Source organism: Dermochelys coriacea, chromosome 3 (assembly GCF_009764565.3).
Source record: "Dermochelys coriacea isolate rDerCor1 chromosome 3, rDerCor1.pri.v4, whole genome shotgun sequence".
NCBI lineage: Eukaryota > Metazoa > Chordata > Testudines > Dermochelyidae > Dermochelys > Dermochelys coriacea.
The window spans coordinates 152,822,276-152,842,192 of NC_050070.1; the positions used below are offsets into that span (position 1 = coordinate 152,822,276).

The window sequence follows — 19,917 nt, forward strand, 5'->3', positions numbered from 1 at the left end:
AAGGTCACAACGGCCTCTTTCACAGTTCTTTTCCACTTGCTTCACACTATCCCCGCTTCTACAAATCTTGCGTTATTAAAGCTAGAGTTAGCCTGACTCCTGCTCTTTTCAGAGGCCTGTATCCAAATTCCCTTTATCTACTTCCACAATGGTAATATCATAAACAGAAATACAGGCCAACATTTTCAAGCTTGGGTGCCTAAAATTAGGCACCTACATCCATATATATTCACCTAAATAAAAGTAGTCTGATTTTTTTAGAGTTGCTGATCACCCACAGCTCTTGCTGACTGAAGTGGAAGCGACGAGTAATCCACATCTGTAAAAACCAGGTCACTTTTATTTAGCTGCCTAAATGTAGATAGTTTCCCCATTTTAGGCACCCAAGTTTGAAAATTTTGGCCTTTAGAACTACATAGGATATTGTATGAAGGCAGATACTTGGTTTTGGGAGAAAAGTGTTTAAATCACTGAAGATTTATAGTAGCTGTGCTTCTCAGCCAAGTTCAGGGAGTTCAGTGCCATCCAGTCTGCTACAATGGAACTGTGGAGGCAATGCCAGGCAGAAGAGAACAAGGTTTCTTACTTACAGTAACTCTTGTTTGCTGATTGTATTCCTTTGGTGAGCCACACTGACCCTTGCTTTTCCTTCCCTTTAACTTCAGAGCCCAACTCCATTGGGCTTCAAGAGGCAGAGAGGAACAGTTAAAAGGTGTGGGTTATTTATAATTGCCTTTGTGATGTGGGGTTAGAAGACATGCATCTATCCCCCAAAAGCCAGCTACTGCTTCGAAATTGGTTCCCTGGATAAGTATTCAACTCCTACAGTAGGGCTTTGTCGAGTCAATGCTACTGGAAGACAAGAGTTCTCCTTTTACTGATTGTCCATATGCATATTCCACTTATGGTGTGCATGCATCTCATACATCTGACATTGGAGTCTTTATGGCCATGAGTGCTCCACTCCGAGTTTCTTGATGCTCCACACTGAGAACATAAAAGGTCAGAGCAGGCCAACCATTATTCAGTTACTCTTACCACCTCCTGGCTTCAAGACAGAGCTGCTCAGTCTGTTACAAGAAAAGGAGTACTTGTGGCACCTTACAGACTAACAAATTTATTAGAGCATAAGCTTTCGTGAGCTACAGCTCACTTCATCAGTATGCATCCGATGAAATGAGCTGTAGCTCACGAAAGCTTATGCTCTAATAAATTTGTTAGTCTCTAAGGTGCCACAAGTACTCCTTTTCTTTTTACGGATACAGACTAACGTGGCTGCTACTCTGAAACCTGTCAGTCAGTTACTTCAGTGAACTCCTATCCCCTTTTCTGTGTCTTTGTATATACATTTTATAATCAGTAGTAGTTAGCTTGTTGCCCATTTGGTATGTTGTTTGTATTTAACCTAGCTTATTTTTTAAGGAAATTATCTTTACTCTTGATACTGAGATGGCCTCTTTTAAGTCTCTCAGTTTTAAGTAATGCTCATGAATGATGGGCATCTAAAGTGCTTATTTTGTTTGGGAGAATTGCACATCCCTGGCAACTGTACAATTTGTAGGTCCTTTACTCATAGGAACTGAAAATCTAGGGAGGCTCACCTACAAATATTTTAATGGGCAGATCCATGAAACCATCTTCATAGCTGGGGTCCTTTGACCCCTCTATTTATGACCTGGTAAGTTATAGGAGTGCTCCAGTGAACAAGAGATCTACGACATCTGAAATCCCATCAGCTGCTTCTTTAGCCCAGAATCTGAGAAAGACTGATAGTGTTCCTGCTGTGAAGAAGGGGCATGGTAAGGAAAATATGAGAGTCAGCTCTCCAGTCAGTTTATCCTCAGAAAAGAAAGTGACTTCAAATGCACTGTTCCACTCAAGAGAGATTTTGCTTCCCCATGTGGCCTCAGCACTGAAATGCCAGGCGAAAATGGCGTCTAGTACAGTGTCATCTCATGTTTTCTTCTCACCGAGCTTGTTACCAACTATTGTAACTCCAGCTATGGTGCTATCTACTTCTGCTGCTCCACTACTGCAGCCTTAATCACCTGCTCCAATACCACTGTTTCTCCTACTTGCTTTACATTAATAACAATATACCTGGCACTGGAGGATCTACCCATTTTGCAGGAACAGGCTTCTCAACCTGAGATCCTACTATGGAGTTGCCAATCCTTTCTGCTGACTTATTGGGACCTATTATAATGATGTCGTCCTTGGATGAGGCTGTGCTTTCTCCCATTATGCTACAGATAGATGATTTCAATAGTTTTCAAGACTTGTTAAAATCCCGTTGGAAGAGGTTCAGGAGTCCACTCATAACTCATTGATGTTATCCAATCCTTGTCTGCTGTTTCCAATTAATAAGTTGTAACAGGGAGCCATCTCTGATTAGTATGCTGTCCTCCTTTCCAGGGCTTGTCCTATTGGCTGGGAGAGAGGAGAGACTTGCCGCACCCTGCAAAACAAGAATCCTGGTCCCAGGCCCTTAAAGGAGCAGAAACACAGGTTTTTTCCCATACAAATTATTTGTTCCTCCAGGACCACTTCCTCTCTCCTAGGATCTGATTCTACCATTTCATAGGCCCTCATATACATCCGTATTCCTGTCATACCATGGAACAGGGGTTCTCTGACACCGTAGTCCCTACTATCCTCAAAGGGGATGGACCATCTCTGTTTCATGAGGCCATTATAGACCCTGCAAAAATTCTTTGGCAGATTCCCACATCAGCAGCTTCAGTGTCCTGAAAATCAGATACATATCACATTCCCTCTAGGAGAGATGAACTCTTTTATTCCTACCTGGTGCATGGTTCCCTTGTGGTGACAACTGCAAATGAGAATTCCAGGCAACAATTCAAAACCACGCCGAAAGACTGGGAGCCAAAGCGATGAGACTTCTTTAGTCAAAAATCTTATTAGTTGGCCAGTTTACAGTTTGGGATTGCAGATTGTCAGTTTATGTACTATATGACTGGCAGATAGATAATGTGACACCAATTTTGAAAAAATCTCAAGAGGTGATCCTGGCAATTACAGACCTAATTTCAGTACCAGGCAAATTAGTTGAAACTATAGTAAAAAAACAGAATTATAAGACACATGCATCAACACGATATGTTGAGGAAGAGTCAACACAGCTTTTGTAAAGGGAAATCATTCCTCACCAAACTATTAGAATTCTCTGAGGGGGTCAACAAGCATGTGGACAAGGGTGATACAGTGGACTTGGACTTTCAGAAAGCCTTTGACAAGGTCCCTCACCAGAGGCTCTAAAGCAAAGTAAGCAGTCATGGGATAAGAGGGAAGGTCCTCTCATGGGTAAGTAACTGATTAAAAGACAGGACAAAAAGGGCAGAAGTAAATCGTTTTCAGAATGGAAAGTGATAAATAGTGGTGTCCCCCAGGTATCTGTACTGGGACTAGTGCTGTTCAACATACCCATAAATGATCTGGAAAAAGGGGTAAACAGTGAGGTAGCAAAATTTGCAGATGATACAAAATTACTTAAGATAGTTAAGTCCAAACCTGACTGCAAAGAGTTACAAAGGAATCTCCCAAAAAATGGGTGACTGGGCAACAAAATGGCAGATGAAATTCAGTGTTGATAAATGCAATGTAATGCACATTGGAAAATGTAATCCCAACTATAAATACAAAATGATGGATCTAAATGATCTGTTACCACTCAAGAAGGAGATCTTGGAGTCATTGCCTATAAAGGTAGCCAGCCAGTCAGGCAGCGGCGCAGACAGCTGCAGCAGCACAGGAGCTAGCAAACAGAGCTCTAAACAGGGGAGTTTGAGTGGGAGTTCTGTTGGAGGAGAAGGTAGTTGTACTTGGTTTTGTATTTTTAGTATTTGTGTGTGTGTAGGGGCTTTGTGCTGGGAGAGCAGCTGAGCCCTGATTAGGGGGTGGGGCTTTGTGCTGTGAGCAGCTGAGCCCTGCTTAGGGGGTGGGGCTTCTGACTAGGGGTCCTATAAAGGTAGCCAGCCAGTCAGGCAGCGGCACAGACAGCTGCAGCGGCACAGGAGCTAGCAAATAGAGCTCTAAACAGGGGAGTTTGGATTGTGGTGCTTGTTTGGGGTTTGCTTTTGCTGGGGGGGTGGTCTTTTTGCTGTGTTTCCCAGATTAACAGGATTTAGGTGGGAAGGTGATGACAGATATGGAGGCAGCTGTGGGAGTGACTCCTGTAGTGGAAGACACATTGAGGATGACTGGATGTGGAAGCTGTGGTATGTACATGATCCTGGAGGGGGGAACCGGTAAGAGATTTTTCTGCATGAAATGTCGTCTGATAGAGCTGATGGAGGAAAAGATCCAAGGTTTGGAGATGCAGGTGGAAAGTCTGGTTGAGTTTAGGAAGGGGTTTGAGCAGATGATGGAGCAAAGATATGAAGTATCTGAAGGGAAAAGCTCAGACTCACAGATGGAAGCAGGGCTGGGGAATTTTGAGGGGAAACTGGGTGAGGAAAGTGGTCAGTGGAAACATATGACTCAAAGAACCAGGCAGAGGAAAAGACGGGCTAGTGAAGGAGAAATAGAGCTTAGGAACAGGTTTGCAGAGTTGGAAAATGAAGAAGGGGCTCAGCAGGTACTTGTTGAAGGTGGAAGGGTAAGGAAGAAGAGAAGAGAGGCTAGTCCTGTAGGAAAAGCGGAAGAGTCAAGGGAGTCTAGACCAAATATGAGCCCCAGGAGGATACAGGATGGTTTGAAGAAGATTGTAAGGGAAAATAGGAATGGAAAGAACTTGCAGCCAGAGGGAACAGAGGAGAGACTGGAGAATAGCACAGTCACCAGGAAAAGGCAGGTCTATGTGATCGGGGACTCTTTTTATTGAGAAGAATAGACAGACCTGTAACTAGAGCTGATCCAGAGAATAGAAGGGTGTGCTGTCTTCCGGGTGCTAAGATACGGGATGTAGACCTGAGGTTGAAAAGGATCCTAAAGGGAGCGGGAAAGAATCCCCTAATTATCCTTCATGTGGGAACAAATGATACGGCTAGATTCTCACTGGAAAGTATTAAGGGAGACTATGCTAGGCTGGGGAAGACGCTTAAGGAAATTGAGGCTCAGGTGATCTTTAGCGGGATCCTTCCTGTTCCTAGAGAAGGGCAACAAAGGTGTGACAAGATTCTGACTGTCAACAGATGGCTTAGGCAGTGGTGCTATAAGGAGGGCTTTGGGATGTATGGCCACTGGGAGGCATTCACGGACAGAGGACAGTTCTCTCGGGATGGACTTCATCTGAGTAGGGAAGGAAATAGATTTCTAGGATGGAGGCTGGCACAACTGATAAAGAGAGCTTTAAACTAGGAATTGGGGAGAGATGGATGGGAGATGTCCAGAAAATCTCCACGCCAGATTTTAGCATTGAGAGGGAAGAAGACGAAGTAAGAAAGGATACAGCTGTGGGTAGGAGAATGTATATAAGGAGCGAGGGCGGTGTGGATACTAGTCTAATAGGTTATACTGGCTGTAGAATGACTGTGCCTAATAGGGTAGAAAATGTGAGCGAGGCCAAACAGCAAAAATTAAGATGTTTATATACCAATGCGAGGAGCCTAGGTAACAAAATGGAGGAACTAGAGCTACTGGTGCAGGAAGTGAAACCAGATATTATAAGGATAACAGAAACATGGTGGAATAGTAGTCATGACTGGACTACAGGTATTGAAGGGTATGTGCTGTTTAGGAAAGACAGAAACAAAGGTAAAGGTGGTGGAGTAGCATTGTATATCAATGATGAGGTAGAATGTAAAGAAATAAGAAGCAATGCAATGGATAAGACAGAGTCCGTGTGGGCAAAAATTACATTGGGGAAGAAAACTAGTAAAGCCTCTCCTACAATAGTGCTTGGGGTGTGCTATAGACCTCCGGGATCTAATTTGGATATGGATAGAGCCCTTTTTAATGTCTTTAATAAAGTAAATACTAATGGAAACTGTGTGATCATGGGAGACTTTAACTTCCCAGATAAAGACTGGAGGACCAGTGCTAGTAATAATAATGGGGCTCAGATTTTCCTAGATGCGATAGCTGATGGATTCCTTCATCAAGTAGTTGCTGAACCGACTAGAGGGGATGCCATTTTAGATTTAATTTTGGTGAGTAGCGAAGACCTCATAGAAGAAATGGTTGTAGGGGACAATCTTGGCTCAAGTGATCATGAGCTAATTCAGTTCAAACTAAATGGAAGGATTAACAAAAATAAATCTGCAACTAAGGTTTTTGATTTTCAAAAGGGCTGACTTTCAAAAATTAAGGAAATTAGTTAGGGAAGTGGATTGGACTGAAGAATTTATGGATCTAAAGGTAGAGGAGGCCTGGGATTACTTTAAATCAAAGCTGCAGAAGCTATCGGAAGCCTGTATCCCAAGAAAGGGGAAAAAATTCATAGGCAGGAGTTGTAGACCAAGCTGGATGAGCAAGCATCTTAGAGAGGTGATTAAGAAGAAGCAGAAAGCATACAGGGAGTGGAAGATGGGAGGGATCAGCAAGGAAAGCTACCTAATTGAGGTCAGAACATGTAGGGATAAAGTGAGACGGGCTAAAAGTCGAGTAGAGTTGGACCTTGCAAAGGGAATTAAAACCAATAGTAAAAGGTCCTATAGCCATATAAATAAGAAGAAAACTAAGAAAGAAAAAGTGGGGCCGCTTAACACTGAGGATGGAGTGGAGGTTAAAGATAATCTAGGCATGGCCCAATATCTAAACAAATACTTTGCCTCAGCCTTTAATAAGGCTAAAGAGGATCTTAAGGATAATGGTAGCATGACAAATGGGAATGAGGATATGAAGGTAGATATTACCATATCTGAGGTAGAAGCGAAACTGAAACAGCTTAATGGGACTAAATCGGGGGGTCCAGATAATCTTCATCCAAGAATATTAAAGGAATTGGCACCTGAAATTGCAAGCCCATTAGCAAGAATTTTTAATGAATCTGTAAACTCAGGAATAGTACCGAATGATTGGAGAATTGCTAATATAGTTCCTATTTTTAAGAAAGGAAAAAAAAGTGATCAAGGTAACTACAGGCCAGTTAGTTTGACATCTGTTATATGCAAGGTCCTGGAAAAAATTTTGAAGGAGAAATTAGTTAAGGACATTGAAGTCAATGGTAAATGGGAGAAAATACAACATGGTTTTACAAAAGGTAGATCGTGCCAAACCAACCTAATCTCCTTTTTTGAAAAGGTAACAGATTTTTTAGATAAAGGAAATGCAGTGGATCTAATTTACCTAGATTTCAGTAAGGCATTTGATACCGTGCCACATGGGGAATTATTAGTTAAATTGGAGAAGATGGGGATCAATATGAACATCAAAAGGTGGATAAGGAATTGGTTAAAGGGGAGACTGCAACGGGTCCTACTGAAAGGCGAACTGTCAGGTTGGAGGGAGGTTACCAGTGGAGTTCCTCAGGGATTAGTTTTGGACCAATCTTATTTAATCTTTTTATTACTGACCTTGGCACAAAAAGTGGGAGTGTGCTAATAAAGTTTGCAGATGATACAAAGCTGGGAGGTATTGCCAATTCGGAGAAGGATCGGGATATTATACAGGAGGATCTGGATGACCTTGTAAACTGGAGTAATAGTAATAGGATGAAATTTAATAGTGAGAAGTGTAAGGTTATGCATTTAGGGATTAATAACTAGAATTTTAGTTATAAATTGGGGACGCATCAATTAGAAGTAACGGAAAAGGAGAAGGATCTTGGAGTATTGGTTGATCATAGGATGACTATGAGCTGCCAATGTGATATGGCTGTGAAAAAGCTAATGCGGTTTTGGGATGCATCAGGAGAGGCATTTCCAGTAGGGATAAGGAGGTTTTAGTACTATTATACAAGGCACTGGTAAGACCTCACCTAGAATACTGTGTGCAGTTCTGGTCTCCCATGTTTAAAAAGGATGAATTCAAACTGGAGCAGGTACAGAGAAGGGCTACTAGGATGATCCGAGGAATGGAAAACTTGTCTTATGAAAGGAGACTTAAGGAGCTTGGCTTGTTTAGCCTAACTAAAAGAAGGTTGAGGGGAGATATGATTGCTCTCTATAAATATATCAGAGGGATAAATACAGGAGAGGGAGAGGAATTATTTCAGCACAGCACCAATGTGGACACAAGAACAAATGGGTATAAACTGGCCACCAGAAAGTTTAGACTTGAAATTAGACGAAGGTTTCTAACCGTCAGAGGAGTGAAGTTTTGGAATAGCCTTCCAAGGGAAGCAGTGGGGGCAAAAGATCTATCTGGTTTTAAGATTCTACTCGATAAGTTTATGGAGGAGATGGTATGATGGGATAATGGGATTTTGGTAAGTAATTGATCTTTAAATATTCAGGGTAAATAGGCCAAATCCCCTTAGATGGATGGGATCTGAGTTACCCAGGAAAGAATTTTCTGTTGTATCTGGCTGGTGAATCTTGCCCATGTGCTCAGGGTTTAGCTGATTACCATATTTGGGGTCGGGAAGGAATTTTCCTCCAGGGCAGATTGGAGAGGCCCTGGAGGTTTTTCGCCTTCCTCTGTAGCATGGGGCATGGGTGACTTGAGGGAGGCTTCTCTGCTCCTTGAAGTCTTTAAACCATGATTTAAGGACTTCAATAGCTCAGACATGGGTGAGGTTTTTCATAGGAGTGGGTGGGTGAGATTCTGTGGCCTGCACTGTGCAGGAGATCAGACTAGATGATCAGAATGGTCCCTTCTGACCTTAGTATCTATGAATCTATTGTGTATAGTTTGCTGAAAACATCCATTGAGTGTGCGATGGCAGTCAGAAAAGCTAACAGAATTTTAAGAATCATTAGGAAAGGGATAGATAATAATACAGAAAATATCGTAATACCACTATATAAATCTATGGTATGCCTACACCTTGAATACTGCATGCAGTTCTAGTCACCCCATCTCAAAAAAGATATATTAGAATTTAAAAAGATACAGAGAAGGGCAACAAAATGATTAAGGATCTGGAACAGACTCCATATGAGGAGAGATGAAAAACACTGGGACTTTTCAGTTTGGAAAAAAGACGACTAAGAGGGGATATGATAGAGGTCTATAAATCATGAATTGTGTGGAGAAAGTGAATAAGAAACCATCATTTACTCTTTCACATAACACAAGAACTAGGGGTCAACCAATTAAATTAATAGGCAGCAGTTTAAAACAAACAAAAAGAAGAACTTCTTCACACAATGCATAGTGAACCTGAAGAACTCGTTGCCAGGTGATGTTGTAAAGGCCAAAAGTATAACGGGGTTCATAAAAGAATTAGATAAGTTTCTGGAGGATAGGTCCATCAATGGCTATTAGTCAAGCTGATCAGGGATGCAACCCCATGCTCTGGGTATCCCTAGCCCCTGATTGCCAGAAACTGGGACTGGAGGATAGGGGATGGATCACTTGATGATTGCCGGTTCTGTTCATTCCCTCTGAAGCACCTGGCAATGGCTACTGTCGGAAGACAGGATACTGGGCAAGATGGATCATTGGTCTGATCCTGTATGGCCCTTCTTATGTGCTAAAAGGTATAAAATAACCTAAGGGTCCTCTGACTCAAACACTTCCTCCTCCACTGAGGAAGGGGAGCTCTCAGATTCAGGCTCTAAGCAGGCCAAGAAAAAATATGAAGCAAAATTTTTTCCCTCCAGAAATGTTTGAAACCTGGTGCAAAAATGTTGCATCCATAATCCTGAGTAAGTGGTAGAGGACAAGCCTAAAGGCAAGTACCAGCATTCTAAATCCTCACCTGAGATAGCTGTCCTGCTGCATTCATCCTTCCAGGATGTGAACAGAGAAGAATATGAAACCTCTGGGAAAGGTAAACGAATAAGCAGATATGCAAGTTGTAAGAGCACACACAGACTACATCTTTGGTGTATTCAGGGCTCGTTATGGTATGTTACCATCAAGCATCATCTGGATAGGCTTCTCTGTGTACCTCCACTAGTACTCTTCTCCCTGAAACTCACAGTCATACCAAAGGTCAATGTCAGGCCTACGCCTCCATCTGGACTAAGTTAACTAATGGAATCAATAACACAACAAAATTGCTAAGGATCCTGCTATCCCACTTTTTTCTGGACTTTCTTCAGGGAAGGCATAGACCAGGATATTCAGCCCAGCTTCATAGCACCAGTAGTATCCTATTTGTAGGATCCGTCTGGTTCCTTGACAGAGAACCTTGAGGTATCCAGATGTCTCAGAGCAGTCAGACTAACTAAACCTGTGGTTAGATCTATCTTTCCTAGGTGGGATTTACCATTGCTGTTAAAAGCCCTAACCACACACCATTTTGAGCCTCTGACATCAATATCTCCATTCTACCTATCCATCAAAAACTGTTTACTGGTTGCCCTCACACCTCCTAGATGAGTTTCTGAACTGGCAGTTTTATCCATGGAGGAATCCCACTGTGGGTTCCATGATGACAAGGTGGTGCTAAAAATCCCAGAATTGTCCTTGCTTAAGATGAATTCACCTTTCCATACCTCACAGGAGATTGTCCTCCCTTCATTCTGTCTAAAGCCATAGCACCTGACAGAAAAGCTGTGGCAAACTTTAGAACTTTGAAGAGCACTAAAGATCTATATCAAGTGCACCTAAGTGATCAGAAGATTGATCTTCTTGTTTGGCCTCTTTCATCTGAAGTGCCAAGAGCTCAGGTTATCTAAGCTATTGGTAGCTAAATGGATCAAGCCATGCATCATAGAGTCATAGAATGTGTCAGATGCTTTTGTTCCAGACAGCATCAAGGCACATTTCACAAGATCCGTGGAGACTTCGTGGGAAGAAAGAGCTTGTGCTTCCATCACAGAGACCTGCAGGGCAGCAACATGGTTATTGGTTTATATCTTTATTACACACTGTACCGTGGACTTTTTGTCCTCTGCAGAGGCCTCCTTTGGCAGGAGGATGCTACAGATAGTGGTCTAGTAATAGCATTGCCATTTTAGGCAATTAACTCTGGGGGTCTTTCCTGTCTCATTCTATTTTTCTTATCACTCCCTACTTCCTTTCACTGCTCGCTACTTCTCATACATATCAAAATTGTGGGAGATGTTGGGCTGCAGAATGGTAAATTTCCTACCCATTAATTTTCTTTCTGCTAACATCATTTCCCACAATTCTACCCTCCCTGGATGGCTTCCTAGGGACAGTATTTAATTTTGATAGTTTTGCTTTAGTCGATAGCCTACTGTACATAGTTCTCATTGAAATTAATGTTACTAATCATATTCTGTGGGTTTTTACACAGCTTTGGAATAAATCATCTGGCAGCAGGCTGGAGAAGGGGCATGGCTGGCATGAGCTGTGCTACAGGTTTGAATTGCCTCTGGAAAATGTAGACAGGAGGAGAATAGCCCGTATGTATCACAATTGTGACAGAAGTTGCTAGCTGAAATAAAATTACTAAGTAAGAAATTTACCTATCTCACTGTGTGAGAATCTGTTTTGAAGTGGCCAAAGTGGAACCTCCTGCTTCTCTCAGAACTCACTCCACCAACACTCAGGCAGTCTCAGCAGCATCTGTGAGGAATATTTTGATTTATGCACATATATAAAGCAGTCACCTGAGGTTTTATTCATACATTTACGATGCATTATGCAATCACTGAAACCTCCAGATCAGATGCTGAATTTGGTAAGACTGTTACAATCCCTATTCTCCTAAGACTCTGAGCCTCACCATAAGTAGAATATGCATATGGACAATCACTCAAAAAAGAAAGGAAAGTTACTTACCTGGGTAACTGGAGTTTTTCAAGTTGTGATGTCCATATCGATATTCCACGATATGGACTTCTATTCCCTTTACCTTGGAGTTCTGTATCACTAGGATTCTGCAGCAGAAAGGAAACTGTGTGGTGATTGACCCATTCTGTTCTTTTATGCCCTTGGTGTGGGGCATGAGGACACTCGGCTTACATATGTGGCCATAACAGGTACTGCTGGCCAAAAGACTGATCAACAGTGCCTGCACATCATAAGTGGAATACGCATATGGACAGCACATCACAAAGAATTCCAGTTACTGTATAGGTAAATAACTTTACTATAGGTAAGTAGCTCCTTTTATACATATAGCTTAGCTATTTAAAATATCCTCCTTTGAATATATTTTGCTCCCATTTTGATGTAAAAATGTGAATTATTTCTGTTTTGATTGTTTCCAGGTGAGAATATCTTTCTGATTTTAGATGGTCCTGTGGATGCAATTTGGATTGAGAATCTAAATTCTGTTTTGGATGATAACAAGACTCTGACTCTAGCTAATGGTGATAGAATTCCTATGTCTCCTACATGTAAACTGTTATTTGAGGTTCACAACATTGAGAATGCCTCTCCTGCAACAGTTTCTAGAATGGGTATGGTCTACATCAGTTCTTCTGCCCTCAGCTGGAGACCAATTTTACAAGTAAGGTTAAGACTGAGGGGAAGGGTATTACTTATTAATTTTATTTTGTTGTACTTAGTATGTAGACAAATTTTATGCTTTTTTATTTTATTTTGCAGGCATGGCTAAAGAAACGTATACCTCAAGAAGCTGATATTTTACAGAATTTATATGACAGAATCTTTGAAGCAGCATATACATATATGAAACTAAACCTTAATCCAAAAATGGAGCTTTTAGAATGTAACTACATTATGCAGGTAGAACAGATATTGCCACCTAAATTATTTTATGTTTTTGCATGAATTCATTGTTTAAAATCAAGTATGCAGAAACAGCAAAAAGAACATTCACTTCCTTTAATACTGATTAAAGTGGCAATAAAATTCCATTTCAAAGGAAAATACCCTGGGAGCCCCACACGGGCTTCTTCTATCTGTTGGAGTTGTATCTTCAATAAGTTCAGATGCTCATGACTGTTCTAGAACGATGTTTTCCCTATTATAACCATGCTTGCCATTCCAGTAATGGGTTTTCCTCTGCACTGCATCTACAACATGTAGGATCAGACCTATTGATCACACTAAGTAAATTTCAGTCCCTCTTTTGAGAGAAGTTCCTGTTCATTCAGCCTGCTGGCAGCTTCAGTATTATTTATATTTGTTGCACCATGCTACACAGCAAATGAAAACTTTTAAAAGTTCTGAGTCAAAATACTTTTATCTTAAGGCTTTCTCTCCTTTTGGGGTACCAAGATCTCTTTCATGTAACATCTCTTCTCCTGACCTAAGATCCAACATGACAGTAAAACCATCGCAAATGAAGAGGAAAGCTGGAAGATGCCTCCCCAATTCAGTTACCCTCCAGGCTTGCTTAGTGGGGAAAATTTTGCTTCTTCTGCTTTAATAATGATTTTTCTTCATTTGGATTACCAAGTCCTTTGCCAGGGTTGCCACTGCTGCATCAACTGTAGGGAGGATGAACAAAGAATCTTTGGGTTCTAGGATCCTTCTAGAATTTCAAGGTTTCCCAAATTAGCTTCTCTTGTGTCAGGAGTTTCCCATTTATTAAGTTATTTGTAGGGTGAATATAGTAAGACAACAAAACAAATTCTATTTTAATTTTGAAGGGAAGGTATTCCCTTTTGTATTTAGCCTGCTTATCCTCTTTGACTTGCTGACTAATGATCTCAGTGGTGGTCACCACATTCTTCCCCATGGATTCAAACATGCCTGGAGGAAATAACCTTTCCTGCTCTGTGGCTCAGCATTATAATGATCTAAAACTGAGAGTTCCCCTTGTTCCGGGGAGAAGCTAGAACTCGTGGAACAAGATGGAGACCTAGAAAGGCTTTGGGGTTTTTACCCCGTGTGTCTGGGATCCCAGTAGGGGCCAGCTGTGGTCACTCAATTAGGGTGAACTGCAAAGAATGGGGCAGACAATCCCCAAAAAGCTGGTGGATATTCCAATACTTAGATTTACCAAGATAGCATAAAAAGCTTCCGTTTATACCTTACTGGTTACTGAGAACTCCAAACAACACCGTTCCCTTAAAGTGATCCAGCCTCATGCCTCCATCTAGGCACCTAAGTCAAATATGATCATTTCTGAAAATCTTATTTCATCATATAAAATAAAAGGTTCTACCAATCCCAAAGGATCAGACACATTACCTCCCAGGTTAATGAATGTTTCAGATCTTACCCAAATACACGCTGTGATGGGGCAAGGCCAGATGGCTATGGAAAAGTAGTGGGAGATAGATATATTAGCTCCAGGCTAAACAAATCCCTGGTACCAGGATAAGTGAAATGGCAGCAGCTCCAGGTCAATTAAGACACCTGGGGCCAATTAAGAACTTTCCAGAAGGCAGGGAGAAGGCTAGGTTGATTGGGACACCTGAAGCCAATCAGGGGCTGGCTAAAACTAGTTAAAAGCCTCCCAGTTAGTCAGGTGGGAGTGCATGTCAGGAGCTGTGGGAAGAAGTTGTGCGGTTGGAGAGGCTGAGTAGTACACACCATATCAGGCACAAGGAAGGAGGCCCTGAGGTAAGGGTGAAGTGGAGCTTGAGGAAGTGAGGGCTGCTGTGGGGGAAGTAGCCCAGGGAATTGTACATGTCATGTTTCTAAAAGGTCAGCTACCATACCTGATACTATTAGGGTCCCTGGGCTGGCACCTGGAGTAGAGGGTGGGCCCTGGCTCCCCCCTCTTTGCCCTCTGATTAATCACTGAGACTGGGGGACAACAGAGACTGTGCAAGGAAGGATACCTTCTCCTCACCTCCCTCACTGGCTTATGATGAAAATGGCTCAGTAGACGGTGACCCTTGTCTCTAGAGAAAGAAGGGTTACGTGGAGGGTCACAGTGAGCCTCTGAGGCTAGTGAAATCTGCCAGGAAACGTGGGACTCATGGAGGCAAGGACAGAGCTTTGTCACAACGCATACAGCCAATTCTTATTAACTAAACTAAAATTTATTAAAAAACAGAGAGAGTATGGTTAAAAGATCAATATACATATAGACATGAGTTTAATTCTTGAGATTCAGATTCATAGCAGAGATGGTGAGCTTTGTAGTTGCAAAGAATTTAGAATTTAGTTCATAGGTTATGGTCCAATGTCCAATATCATTTCAGGGCATTCCACCTTAGGACTGGGATCTCGGTCCTTATGGCTTAAGCTCCCCCTCTATGAAGCCTCAAGCAGATCTGAGATGACAGAATCAGGACCCAATGGTCTTTTATACAGTTTTCTAGCATCCATTTGACCATACAGTCCTGGGTAAGGAATAGGCTTTTGATGTAACCTTCTGTTTTCTAAACACCTCCAGTAATTAGTTACACAAATTAACATAGGGTAATTTATCCATTAGGCAGTCTATTTCAAACTTCAAAGAGAAATATAGACAAGGACATTATTTTACCCAAGATTCATCTAAATGTTAATATTCCCTTTTGATCTCTGAATGAGTAGCTATAGTGACAGACAGGACTGTTTACACTCTAAGATACACACAATTAGTATCATTTCTAACTTCTAACAATATAGGTTTGCATTTCAAAGTTCTAGCATATTTAGCATGAATGGCCCTAATTACTATTCCCATACCTTTCTACATGACTTTAAAGGTTGGCTTTGGGTCATCCAGCCTGCAAGCTGTTTAACCTTTTCTGGCCATGAGTTATACTTTGTATAAGATTCGTTGCAATTATATAACAGTGGTAGCAATATGATTTGCATGGTTATATTTTAATCAGACAATGTCACAGCCCAGGTTTTTGGGGTTTTTTTTTTAGCCTTTTGGAAAGAGGGTGGTCATTCCTGTTAGGTGACCAGTCTCTTTTCTTGTCTGGTGTTCCCTTGTGGGTTGTAGCCCGTAGGGTAGAGGGTGAGAGGGTTAGGTGCTCTACATCAAGTAAATCAATGACATACCTGAGAAAGGGATGGAACCTAGGTGCTTTTCCCTATTTGAGGTGCATTGGAACACTGGGCTCAGTGTGAGTTTTGGACTCACACCTGGGAGATTACTTGATTGGTGAGTACTGCCTAGTTTGTGAAGATGTTTAAAGGCTTCTCAATTGGTGTGGAGGGATGCAGAGACATCAATAAGTCATGCAGTCTTTTGGAACTTTTTTATGTGTGTGCGCGCGTACATGTGCGTGTGCATGTGCTTGTGCATGCCTGCATTCTCTCTCCGGTGATTTGGTGCTTTGTCTCTTGTACTTTGGCATGTTTCAATGTATTTTTTTCTTTAAAGATGGAAGGAGTCTGAGTATTTTCAAACTGTATATTTATTTGTTTTTGGCAGAAAAATGTCTGTTACAGATTAGCATTATTTTTTCATCTGCTGCCATAGATTTAAAGACTATGACCTAGGAGATTCACAAAAGGTCTTAGACACCTAACTGACACTGTGATTCACAAAACCTCCACTCAGCTGTTGCCAAACTCTGTGGAGCACCTAAACTCACTCAGTGTGCAAATCTTTTGCTGTAAAAGTTCGCTAGGTGCCTATGTTACTGCCTCTGAGCATGCATGCTGCAGGCTTATACCTCTGCCTAACTTGCCTGAGGGACCTGATATAATAAGTATGCTTAGACCTTGCCTACAAGATCAGTGAGCTTACACAAAATGGCTAGATGATGATGATGGGCCAAAAAAAGAACAGGAGTACTTGTGGCACCTTAGAGACTAACACATTTATTTGAGCTTAAGCTTTTGTGGGTTACAGCCCACTTCATTGGATGCAAAGAATGGAACATATAGTAAGAAGATATATATAAACATATGGAGAATATGAAAAGGTGGAGTAAGAGGCTAATTAATTAAGATGAGCTATTATCAGCAGGAAAAAAAACTTTTGTAGTGATACTCAAGATGGTCCATTTAGACAGTTGACAAGAAGGTGTGAGGATACTTAACTTAAGGAAATAGATTCAATATGTGTAATGACCCAGCCACTCCTAGTCTCTATTCAAACCCAAGTTAATGGTATCTAGTTTGCATATTAATTCAAGCTCAGCAGTTTTTCGATGGAGTCTGTTTTTGAAGCTTTTCTGTTGCAAAATTTCCACCTTTAAGTCTGTTACTGAGTGGCCAGAGAGGTTGAAGTGTTCTCCTACTTGTTTTTGAATGTTATGGTTCCTGATGTCAGATTTCTGTCCATTTATTCTTTTGCGTAGAGACTGTCTGGTTTGGCCAATGTATATGGCAGAGGGGCATTGCTGGCACATGATGGCATATATCACATTGGTAGATGTGCAGGTTAATGAGCCCCTGATGGCGTGGTTAATGTGATTAGGTCCTATGATGGTGTCACTTGAATAAATATGTGGACATGTGGACAGAGTTGGCATCGGGCTTTGTTGCAAGGATGGATTCCTGTGTTAGTGTTTTTTTGTGTGGTGTGTGATTGCTGGAGAGTATTTGCTTCAGGTTGGGGGGCTGTCTGTAAGTGAGGAGCGGTCTGTCTCTCAAGATCTGTGAGAGTGAGGGATCGTTTTTCAGGATAGGTTGTAGATGACGGGCCAATGATTCTTTTATTATGTATCCACAGTGGAACAGCTTCAACAGGAAAGAATGGGGGAGCCCTATATCAGAATAACCTATAGCGCAATAGTTAGGACACTCACCTCAAATGAAGCAGATCCTAGTAAATTCTCTTCTGCCCCTCAGGTAGAGGGGGGACTTGAACAAAGGATCTCTCACATCCCTGCTGAGTACTCTAATCACTGGGTTAAAAGTTATAAGATGGGCATCACTACCACCTCCTCCTCCTCCTCGTCTGCCTGGGCTTCTTGCTGAAATGGGATAGGTGCCTAAAGCCAGGACAGGTTTTGCTGCTGAGAATCCCAAGCAGAGGAGGTGCCTCTCTGCAGCCTGACCTTAGGTACCCATCTCCAAGAGAAGGGTGAGGCTTAGCACACACCCTTTAGCTTGGAGTCTCCCATGGCCTGTCTTAGGCGCGGAGCTGTATAGCATGCTGACTTTTGTGAATCCTATTCGGAGATGCCTGTCTCTCCTCATACATTGTATAGGAAGCTTAGGTGCCAAACTCAGGCTTTGTGAATCCCAGTGTTTTTCTAGTCACCTAAAAGTTAGGTGACAACATTTCTTTGTGAATTTAGTCCCCATAAATACCTTTAAAAATCTAGCTGATTGATTTTCAGGGAGACAGACTCCTAAATACTTAAGTCACTTTTGAAAATGAGATGTAGGCTCCTAAGTCACTTAGGTTCCTTTGAAAATTTTACCCATGGTTATATATATATATATGGCTTTACTCTGTATTTCCTTGTTATAATTTTGAGTTCGACATTGTCCTTTATCAACCTTGACTGGTTTTCGAAATGAGTTTTTAATGTCTGATTATATATGAAGCTAAAAACTGACTGTCGTATTTTCTTAATGCTGTTTTTTGTATATTTCCAGTCTATTGATCTTTTGGAGGGTTTGATTCCCTCAAAGGAAGAAGGCGGTATTTCATCTCCAGCACATCTTCATAAATTGTTTGCTTTTGGATTAATGTGGAGTTTAGGTGCTCTTCTGGAGCTGGATAGCAGGGATAAACTGGAAGCCTTCATTCGAGCAAATGATAGCAAATTAGATTTGCCAGAAATCCCTAAAAACACCAATCAAACAATGTATGAGTTTCATGTTACTGATTATGGTAAGAGAAAACACATTGACATTCTTTTTGATAATTAATGACTTTTTTCAAATAAATAAGGTTGGTTAGAAATATAAAAGTACTCTATAATTACATATCATTTGGTCACATGGTCAGAGTTTTCCTTTCTTGCTAAGACCCTATTGGCACACTAATTTTATGGAATCTGAATGCAAGTTATGTATGTGGAGGTATACAGTGGGAAGGAGTTGAGATCTTTTTGGATTAGTAATAACTTTTATACCTCTTGTTTTTAATTTAGTATTCATGGATTCTTTCTATTGAGGTTCCTTAATTAGTCTACAGTATAGGTAATTTTTGAGGATGTTATTTCTGTTAGATTAATTTTACTTTATCTTTTACATTTTTTCTAAAATAAATGGCATTGGTTCTCCTTTGACTTATTGTGCACATATACATTCCACTGTAGGTGTATGTGCACCCAATGCATTTGAGTCAAAGACTTTTGCTAGCAGTACTAGCATTTGCTTTGATTAACCAGCATTTCAAAATTCCTGTAGCATACATAGTTATAGATAGTATTTAGTGTAGTATAGTTAGGTTAATCGGTTATAGTATTTAGTAGGTAAATCCACCAGGTATTATGGAAAAAATCCCCAGGTTTCCAGCAGTGTGGAATGCATAGGGCTGTTTTCCCTGTTACAGAAAGGCATAAAAGTGGCTTGATTTGCTTTTGTGAGGACCATGTGAGGGACAAATGCTCCCTATGGCACACCACTCACGGCAGGTGGATGGTGCGGGGCTCCTGACAGTGTGCTGGGCTCCCTGGGCAGCTCCGTACCACCACCCAGTTTTTGGACAGGCCAGGAGGCAGGGCCATGGTGGGAAGGGGAGGCACAGAGGGTGGGGCCCTATGACAGGGAGGATGTGGAGGGCCCAAATGTTCTTTGTGCGTAGGGCCCCAATAAATCTTAATCCACCTCTAGTAAGGGGTATATAATTGCTCCGTCCATTGAGCCTGAAGGAGGGTGGTTATCACACCCATCAGCTTTTAAAGAGGGTTGTGACCTTCTATAGCTGAAAGATCCTCTTGATGACAGCCACTAACACCTTCATAAAAATACAAAAGGAAACCTGAACATGAGGTCCAATTGGTTAAGCAGACAAACAGTAGATCTGTTGGAATGATTCCTCACCCAGAAAATATTTTATCAGATCTTAGACCAGTTGGGCTATGTGAGGCTCTGTCTATTGACAACAAATAGAAATACCAAAGAACCAAGAAGCTAACCAACCCCAGCTGCAAACTCCTATCCCAACAGTGTAGGGAACACATTTAAAAATGTAGCATTTTAAAAGTTATTCCTTTCTCC

General features: G+C 41.4%; 1 protein-coding gene across 1 annotated transcript in view; it reads left to right on the forward strand.

The window, feature by feature from the left end:
• DNAH8 (dynein axonemal heavy chain 8) overlaps window positions 1-19,917 on the forward strand; it is a 617,537-nt gene that overhangs the window by 417,098 nt on the left and 180,522 nt on the right. The window contains exons 51-53 of the mRNA XM_043511607.1: window positions 12,195-12,436; window positions 12,535-12,675; window positions 18,346-18,583. Of these exons, the coding sequence (XP_043367542.1) occupies window positions 12,195-12,436; window positions 12,535-12,675; window positions 18,346-18,583 (621 nt within the window). The remainder of the gene's footprint in view (window positions 1-12,194; window positions 12,437-12,534; window positions 12,676-18,345; window positions 18,584-19,917) is intronic.